The sequence below is a fragment of the Mus caroli genome, chromosome 4 (assembly GCF_900094665.2).
Source record: "Mus caroli chromosome 4, CAROLI_EIJ_v1.1, whole genome shotgun sequence".
Lineage (NCBI taxonomy): Eukaryota > Metazoa > Chordata > Mammalia > Rodentia > Muridae > Mus > Mus caroli.
Window position 1 is genome coordinate 119146953 of NC_034573.1, and position 9794 is coordinate 119156746.

The 9794-nt window shown below is 45.3% G+C and overlaps 1 protein-coding gene across 3 annotated transcripts in view; it reads left to right on the plus strand.

The window, feature by feature from the left end:
- Zbtb8os (zinc finger and BTB domain containing 8 opposite strand) overlaps positions 1-4653 on the plus strand; it is an 11176-nt gene extending 6523 nt beyond the window's left edge. For 2 of the 3 annotated variants that reach the window (XM_029476110.1, XM_021159421.2), the window contains exons 5-7: positions 1044-1096; positions 2128-2164; positions 4371-4653. In XM_029476110.1, coding sequence (XP_029331970.1) covers positions 1044-1096; positions 2128-2164; positions 4371-4457 — 177 coding nt within the window. In that variant the 3' untranslated portion in view covers positions 4458-4653. The remainder of the gene's footprint in view (positions 1-1043; positions 1097-2127; positions 2165-4370) is intronic. The other variant, XM_021159422.2, reaches the window with a different exon arrangement.
- Positions 4654-9794: the final 5141 nt, after the last annotated feature.

Sequence of the window (9794 nt, forward strand, 5' to 3'; positions counted from 1 at the left end):
TGTAGACCAGGCTGGCCTTGAACTCAGAAATCCGCCTGCCTCTGCCTCCCGAGTGCTGGAATTAAAGGTGTGCGCCACCACGCCCGGCTATGTAGGTCCTTATTGACTAACCTGTTTGCCTAAGTATATTCATTCTTTCTCTCTCTCTCTCTGACTGTGAAGTATTTGATATCACCAAGGGCTGGAGAGAGCATTTACTAAGCCAGCATGGTCGGCATGCCATTCGCTATACCACTCAGGAAGCAGAGGTGTGAGGAACTCTGAGTTCCAAGCCAGCCTGGTTTACAGAGCAGTTCTAGGTCTGTCAGGACTACATATTGAGCCTGATCCAAACAAAAAAAGGTGTGGGGGTGGGGGGGGAAGAGAGGCCGGGCAGTGTACCTGTGAGCTGTATTCAGGTCCACATGTCGAGCTGTTGCCTTTGAAGTTTCCTGCTTCTGTCACCTTGCTCGAAGTTCAACAATTGATGAGTTTATACTTCTTAATGCAAACAAACAGAAAAAGCCAAATGCAAATTGCTCACTGCTGCCAACCTCTAGGACACATCCCCAGCACCTGACACACATTCCCTCTGTGTTCCAGAAACCCTCCAGTCTCTCGTTTGTCAGCTCCATCCATCACATGCATCCTACAGACTGGATGTGGGCAGTGTTGTGTACAGATGGATCCCACCCCATCCCCAGACACGGTCTCTCTGTGTAGCTGAGTGCTGGGATTAAAGGCATGTGCCACCATTGCTCCTCTGTTTCTTCTGCTTTTTGTTTGCTTTGTTGAAAGTAACAATTTTCTGTCCAGTGGTTGTAGCTCACTTGGACGGACGAACGCTGACTTAGCATTCTAAAAGCCCTGGTTTCAATCCCCAGCACTCCATAAAACCAGGCGTGGTGGCACAAGCTTGTGATCCCACCACTGCAAAGATGAAGGCAGAAGGGTCCATAATGCATACTTTTCCTTGGCTATATTTTGAGGCTAATATGAGTAATATAAGACCTTGTTTCAAAAATATTTTAAAATAAGATAAATAACATTTTTTTCCTCTTTAGGAAGTGAAAGTACTTAATATTGATCAAAAAAATTTCAAGTTACGATCCATTGGGTAAGTATTGAAACTAGCTAAGTAGCAAGTCAGAAAAGATGTTAAAATATATAAATAAATATATGTATAATGTACGTATGTATGGCTTGTATAAATGGTGAGTCAGAGGAGCATTGCACTTAGGCTTGGCAGGTTGACCTGCATAGACCTGCATAGACCCCTAGGAGTGGGAGCCAATCTGAGCTTTACAAACTCAGAAACTATGGAAATAAATTTCTTTCTAGATTTGTAAGCTTGAATTTTTAAAAATTTAATCCAAGCAGTGGTGGTGCACACCTTTAATCCCAGCACTTAGGAGGCAGAAGCGGGTGGATCTCTTGAGTTTGAGGCCAGCCTGGTCTACAGAGTGAGTTCCAGGACAGCCAGGGTTATACAGAGAAACCCTGTCTTGGGGGAAAAATGTATTATCTATGGGTGTTTGCTTGTATGTATGTGTACCACATGCATGTCTTGTGCCTGCAGAGGGTGTCAGGTCTACTGTAATTAAAGAGAGTTATGAGCTGCCATGTGGTTGCTGGCGATTGAACCTGGGCTCTGGAAGAGCAGCCAGAGAACCAGCTCTGAACCAGCATCACTCCAGTCGTCAATTGTTTTTATGATGAAAAACTTTGTATTTATAATTAGCAGCTGCACTCAACTAGATGATTCCAGTTTGTTTGTTTGTTTGTTTGGTGGTTTGGCTTTTCAAGTCAGGATTTCTCTGTGTAACTCTGGCTGACCTGGAATTTGCTCTGTCTTCCTTGCTAGCCTTTAACTCAAGGAGCCATCTGCTTCCCAGTGCTGGGATTCAATGTGTGCTACCATGCTCAGCTTGATCCCAGTTTGCTAGCAGCATTGAAAGCATCGTAGTCTAGAGTCATGGCTTTCTCCTCCATTAGACCTGTGTAGTTCATTCCCCACCTCTACCCTGCCATCTCCTTTAGGGTCTCCAATGTGAGACCACACTTACAAGCCTTACTGTAAAATGTACAAAATAAAATAAAAATAGAAAATTGTAGAAATAATAACCATGTTTGACTTTCCTTCTCAAGGTGGGGAGAAGAGTTCTCACTGTCCAAGCACCCTCAGGTACGTTCACACATCCAACCTAGATGTTGGATTTCATCTGCATACATGAAAGTAAACTTTGGGTTTGTTTGTTTATGATTTATTTTTATTTTATGTACATTGGTGTTTTGCTTGCACGTATGTCTGTGTGAGAGTGTCTGATCACGGAGTTACAGACAGTTGTGAGCTGTCCTGTGGGTGTGGAGAACTGAACCCAGGTCCTCTGGAAGAACAGCCAATGCTCTTAACTGCTGAGCCATCTCTCCACTTCCATAAACCTTAGTTTTTTTTGTTTTTTGTTTTTTGTTTTGGTTTTTCGAGACAGGGTTTCTCTGTGTAGCCCTGGTTGTCCTGGAACTCACTCTGTAAACCAGGCTGGTCTCAAACTCAGAAATTAGCCTGCCTCTGCCTCCCGAGTACTGGGATTAAAGGCATGCGCCACCATGCCCGGCCTTTTTTTTTTTTTTTTAAGATTTATTTATTATTATATGTAAGTACACTGTAGCTGTCTTCAGACACTGCCAAAAGAGGGCATCAGATCTCATTACAGGTGGTTGTGAGCCACCATGTGGTTGCTGGGATTTGAACTCAGGACCTTTGGAAGAGCAGTCAGTGCTCCTCTCCACTGAGCCACCTTGCCAGCCCATGGAGTCTCCTTTCTTTTCTCCTCTAGATGATGGAAATTATAAGTGATGGGCCGCCAGAGGCTTAGTTTCGCCTACACTGAAGAGGCTGGGGTAGATGTTCTTTCTTTGTCTCTCACTGGGAATTGAATTTAGCGCCTTATGCATGCTAGCTACACAGGGGCTCTACTACCAAAATACATCTCCAGGCCTCTTTTTAACTTTTCGGAACACTGGGCATAGTGGCACACACCTTTAATCCCAGCACACAGGAGGCAGAGGCAGGTAGATCTGAGTTCAAGGATAGCTTGGTCTATATAACAAGTTTCAGGAAAAACAGGACTGTATAGAGACCTATCTTAAACATTCTTTTGGAAATGACTACAGAAAAGGGGACAGATTGGTAACACAGTAGTAGCTGGGGGCAGGGTGTGGTTAATAAAGGAGAAGGATTTTATTTCATGTGGCTTTAGTTAGGAGGTTGTAGCTTATTTATATGCAAGTGGGAATGAGTAAGGAGGAAGGGGTATATTGGTGCACTGGAAAGGAAGAGGATGTGGAGCATTGGTGAGTGGTGATGTGGACTCAGTTGGTAGGTATAGAATTGGTTCCTATAGGCCTGAACAGGCCACTCCTCATACTGCAGGAAGGCAGATGTGAGGGCAGAGCGATGGCGAGGTGACTGGATGTATGAGCTACTTCTCCTAGTACTTTCTTCAAGTTAGGGTTTCACTGTGTACCCTGGCTGTCCTGGAACTTGCCATGTAGACCAGGCTGGCCACACAAGTTTGTTCTTATTGATAGCTTTTATTCTCTAAGAAGCATGTTGACTGAGGGGAGATGCCTGCAGAGAAAATGTGAATTGCCCTTGTGGGAAGAAAAGCTGCCCATGTAGCTCACTGGTCAGTAAACATCCGCTTGAGATGTGGATAGACATATATGGTGATACCGTCAGGGACAGTGTGAGCCTGCGGGAAAGGTGACTACGTGGTAATAGCAGAGGGAAGACAGTGACCTCAGTCATCCCTGTGGCATCCTCTCATGATGTGGGCATTAGAGCCAGCAGGTGCCATTCACTATGACCTGGCATGTTTTGTGGCACTCAGAATTATTACAGATTCTTTTTAGAGTAGGAAGGAACTTACGAAGACATCTAATACTTTTGTTCTAAACTGGGACAGTATATCATGTATCAGAATCCTGAGAGAAACTGTCACTCTCCTAAAGGGAAGAATCCCAAAGAACAGGCTGAGGGCTCGGGCTGAGGTCCAGACATAAGGAAGTAGAGAGGGGCAAGACGAGCCTTGGCCAGCCTGGAGAGCTTGTGTTGTTTGATCTGACACATTTTATAGCTAAAACACAAACCCTTGCCCAGCCAGGTCAGATGGCTTCCCTGACCAGCTGGGCCCCGTGCCTCTTTAGCACCGACTCCAGTCCCGTGCTCTCTCTGCCGTGTTCCCTGCGGCTCACGTCTCCAGCACATGCTGCCGCACTGACTTGATAACCACCAGTCTCTTGTTTCATAATTACAGCTTGACTTCCTGCCAGCTCCTGCTGGAGATATTCTAATTCCATTTTCATTTTCCATTTAACTCTAATTTTAGGGAACAGAAGTCAAGGCAATAACGTACTCAGCAATGCAAGTCTATAATGAAGAGAAGCCAGAAGTGTTTGTGATCATCGACATCTAAAATACCAAAGATGGAAGAGACTCTTGAAGAACTCATCTGTTTTCTTCCTTTTGAGAGGATGTGATGACTCCTTTTCTATCGTATCTGTGCTAAATGGAAATACGGAACTGCTAATTTAAAGTGTGATTTTCAGAAATGGAAAACCAGTGTGTAGCTGTGGTCTCTAGATAATGAAGTCCTTGATTTTTGAGCAGCAGCCTTGTACTTGGTCATTCCAGCAGGAGCATCAGGTGCCTTACATTGGTTGTTTGTTTGTTTGTTTTTTGAGTTATGCCATTTTTCTTTCTTTTTTTTTCAATTTTTTATTCGATATTTTCTTCATTTACATTTCAAATGCTATCCCGAAAGTTCCCTATACCCTCCCCCTGCCCTGCTCCCCTACGTACACCCACTCCCACTTCTTGGCCCTGGCGTTCCCCTGTACTGGGGCATATAAAGTTTGCAAAACCAAGGGGCCTCTCTTCCCAATGATGGCCGACTAGGCCATCTTTTGATACATAAGCAGCTTGAGACACGACTCTGGGGGGTTCCTGGTTAGTTCATATTGTGGTTCCACCTATAGGGTTGCAGATCCCTTCAGTTCCTTGGGTGTTTTCTCTAGCTTCTCCATTGGGGGCCCTGTGATCCATCCAATAGATGACTGTGAGCATCCACTTCTGTGTTTGCCAGGCACTGGCATAGCCTCACAAGAGACAGCTATATCAGGGTCCTTTCAGCAAAATCTTGCTGGCATATGCAATAGTATCTGCATTTGGTGGCTGATTATGGGATGGATCCTTGGGTAGGACAGTCTCTAGGGTAGGGTCTCAGCTCCAAACTTTGTGTCTGTAACTCCTTCCATGGGTATTTTGTTCCCTGTTGTAAGGAGGAATGAAGTATCCACGCATTGGTCTTCCTTCTAGGTGCCTTACTTGATTCTTCCACTGGGATGCAGGTGCTCCACGTGTCTCAGAAGGGACTGCCTGCTGGTGTAAGCAGCCTCCAGGCCGAATCCAACTTAAATCAATATCATTTGAGCTGGGTATGATAGACATAATTATATGCCTGTGATCTCAACACTCAGGATCCTGAATTCAAGGCCAGCTGTGGCTATAGAATGAGTTAAGAGCTAGCCTGGGCAACTGAACATGTCCCTGTCTCAGAAAAGTCAGGTGTAGAGACAAGTGTGGGGCAGAGAACATGCTCACCATGTCGGCTGAGGTCATGGTTTTACATTGCTAAGGGACAGAGCCATCCTCTGTTCCAGTTGGTTCTGAGTAGAACTCTCTAGAAGACTTCTTAGAAGACTCCTAATTTTCTCTCTTCTTTTTAAGCAGCAATACTTAATATTTTCTTAGGATAAATATTTGACATTATACCTTACATATAGACCTGACATGTAATTTTATTTTGTTTATCCTTTTTTTTTTTTTTTAAGATAAAGTTTCTCTTTATAACAGAGCCCTGACTCTCCTGGACTCAATTTGTAGACCAGGCTGGCCTTGAGCTCAAGATCTACCTGCCTCTGCCTCCTGGGTGCTGGGATTAAAAACGTGTGCCACCACACCCTCCTGAAATTTCATTTCTTTACTTTTTTGAGACAAGGTTCCACTGTGTAGACCAGGTTGGCCTTGAACTCAAAGTGCCTGCCTCCTCCTTCTGAGTACTGGGATTAAAGGTCTGTGGGATTAAAACCAACATGCTGTGGTTTTATTAATGCCAGTCTATGCATCCAGTTAGAGAACAACCACCACCACCACCACTACCCCAAAAAACCCTGTTTTTAACCTATTAAGGGTTGAAGAGATGGCTTAGTGATTAGCAGCTCCTGCTGAGCAATCAGGGCGGGGGTTTGTATCCCAGCACCTATATAAGAAGCTGAGTGTCTGCATACCGCTACCTCCAGCTCTGAGACAAGTGGAGATCTTGTCCTGGCTTACTCTGGTCCATGGGTGTCTTCTTGGCTGCTCTCTCATGGCAACCTCATGGTGAATCCTCCTGGTTCTTCCAGGTCTCTACACCTTTCTCTTGTCTCCCCCCCCCTTCCTCTCTCTGTCCCTCCTTTTCCCACACCCTCTCTTGACTCCCTCTCTCCTTGGTCTCTCTCTTAGTCAGGGTTTCTATTCCTGCACAAACATCATGACCAAGAAGCAAGTTGGGGAGGAAAGGGTTTATTCGGCTTACACTTCCATGCTGCTGTTCATCACCAAAGGAAGTCAGGACTGGAACTCAAGCAGGTCAGAAAGCAGGAGCTGATGCAGAGGCCATGGAGGAATGTTCCTTACTGGCTTGCCTCTCCTGGCTTACTCAGCTTGCTCTCTTATAGAACCCAAGTCTACCAGCCCTAAGATGGCACCACCCACAAGGGGCCTTTCCCCCTTGATCACTAATTGAGAAAATGCCTTACAGTTGGATCTCATGGAGGCATTTCCCCAACTGAAGCTCCTTTCTCTGTGATAACTCCAGCTGTGTCAAGTTGACACAAAACTAGCCAGTACAGTCTCCTTCTCTTTTAGCACCCCCAACTATGATCTGAAACCCTGCCCTATTTATTGCCCAGCTCTATATTAGCCAATCAGAGGTGTTGGCAAACAGTTTTTACATAACATTAAGATAACCATACCATCATCCTGACTGCAAAGAGGTGTCTGGGCATAGAAGTCAGCATCTGAAATACACAGTGCACACACCCATTCCCAACGCCATCTCAGGCCTAGATGGTCTTCTGTGAAACTGAAATGACAGAATAGATAGATGCTCCATCGCATCCTTAATACAACCCCTTCCCCTCTCGTTGTGGTTCATTACATCTTCATAACTTGTTACTTTGCTACTGTTACGAATTACAAGCGAATATTTTTGGAGATCGAGATCCACAGGTTGAGAACAACTGCTCTAGCAGGTAAACTGGAGGGAGGTTTGTATAGACAACAAGAAAACCTTGTTTGTAAAGAGGCAATTTCAACTGCTGGTGGCACTGTGACCGACACTGCTGGTGTTCAGGCAGAAGGAACACTGTAAAATACCATTTGGATTCCAGGCAAGCACCTCCTCATTTCCATAGACGGAGCTCCTGTCAGCCATTTTCCATTCAGCCCTAGCTACAAATGAAGTTGTAATTGTAATCTCACTGATTAAACGAGGAATTGAGGAAAAAGCACTTCATGAAAAATACAGCATGACATAAATTTTTTTCTGTGGTGGTGGTGGTGGGGGTTTTTGTTGCTGGGTTACTTCATTTTTCCAAGACAGGGTTTCTCTGTATAGCCCTGGCTGCCCTGGAACTCACTCTGTAGACCAGGCTGGCCTTAAACTCGGAGATCTGTCTGCCACTGTTTCCCAAGTTCTTAGAACTCAAGGCATGTGCCACCACTATCACCTCACCTCATGACATAAATGTTAAAAATTATTCCTTGTGTCTTGTTTTACACAGGATCTTACTGTGTAGCCTTGGCTAGGCTAAAACTCCATATGTATACCAGGCTGGCCTCCAATTTACAGAGATCTTCCTGCCTGTGACTCCCTTGTGTGCTGAGATTAAAAGGCGTGAGTCTGGGTCTGCAGAGAGAATGGAGCACATGTTGAGCCAGGCTCATGTCTTTAATCCCAGCACTGGGAGGAGAGGCAGCCTGGTCTTCTGAGCAAGTTCCAGGATAGCCATGGGTGTTACGCAGAGAAACCTTGTCTCAAAAAACAAAGTGAAAACAACAACAAAAGGCCAAGCACTTGATCTTGTAGAGGGAATCAGGGTACAATTCCTAGCACCCACTGGGTGGCTAACAACTGAAACTCCATTATTTCTGGGTGACCAGCTGCAGTTCCCTACAGGCATGGCACACATATGGCAGTCAGAAGTGCAGACAAAACACAAACATAAAATAATAAAGCTTTAAGAGGAAAAAGGTATGGACCATCACACAAGGTTAGGAATTCTTCTTAAAAGCTGACAAGTCCCCTGCACACACGTGTGCTTTAATCCCAGCACTCCAGAGGCAGGCAGAACTTGAGTTTAGGACAGGTCAGCCTGGCCTACATACTGTTCCAGGCCAGTGGTGCATGGTCCAGCCCAGAATTCAAAATGCAACTTTTTTCAATATTTTTATTTTGTACGGTTGTTTTTATGTGAATGAGTGTTTTGCCTGCATGTAAGTGTACCATGCAGTGCCAGCAGAGGCCACAAGAGGGCACAGGGTCCCCTAGACCTGGAGTTGCAGATGGTTGTTAGTGGCCTTGTGAGAGCTGGGATCGGACTCAGAACCCGAGTCCGCGTCAGGTGTTAGCAACTGCTGAGCTATTTCTTCAGTTCCACCTCCAGGTTATTTATTTTTAATTTTAGGGGTTTTGTTTGGACAAGGATTCTCCGTGTACTCTCAGCCAGGCTGGCCTCAAACTCATCTGGGTGCTTCTGCCTCCCAAGTGCTGGGATTACGGTATACATTTAAAGAGGAAAAGGGTTATATTGAAGGATCTTCATCTTCACCCTCTGACATGGCTCTTAGCAGTGTGTTTCCTGGTTCTAACTTACTGCTATGTATGCGCGTAGTGTATGTATGTGGTGTGTGGGTGTATGGAGGCCGGGTCAGTTTGCCCAGTCTTCCTCACCAATTCAGCCCTGTCGGCTTGAAATACGGTCTCTAGGGGAGCTGGAAGCACCGCATTTTAGCTTGGCTGAATAGCCCAGACAGCTTCCAGCGCCATATGTATTCACCCACCCACACACACTTGGCTTTTTTATGGGTTCTAGGAATTCAGGCTCAGGGTTTCAAGCTTACAGAGCAAGCACTCTGAGCCATAGTTTGTGTATACACCTGTGTGTAGAAGCTAACACTTGCAGATCTATCTGCATGCGCATGTGATGCTGGAGGTCAATGCTAGGTTCTCATTTCTCTGCCTCAGTTCTTGAGACAGGGCTTCTTCACTGAACCTGGGGTTTACTTCTAGGGATCTGCTCATTTCCACACCCCCAAGGAGCACTGGGTACATACGGAGCAGCCATGTCTGAATCCTTACATGGGTTCTGAGAACCAAAATTTGGACCTTTTACCTGCATGGCGAGCACTCGTTTCCTCCTCAGTCATCATCTCTGCATCATCACCTTGACCTAACCGCACTGTCCCACCAATCAAGATGAGCTCATGAAAATGAACTTAAAAAGAATTATCCATTCTATGTACATGAGTACATGTCCTCAGACCCACCAGAAGAGGGCATCAGATCTCATTACAGATGGTTGTGAATCACCATGTGGTTGCTGGGAATTGAACCCAGGTCCTCTGGAAGAGCAGTCAGTGCTCTTAACCACTGAGCATGTCTCCAGCACCCCCATAATTTTTTTTTTTTTTTTTTTTTTGGTTTTTC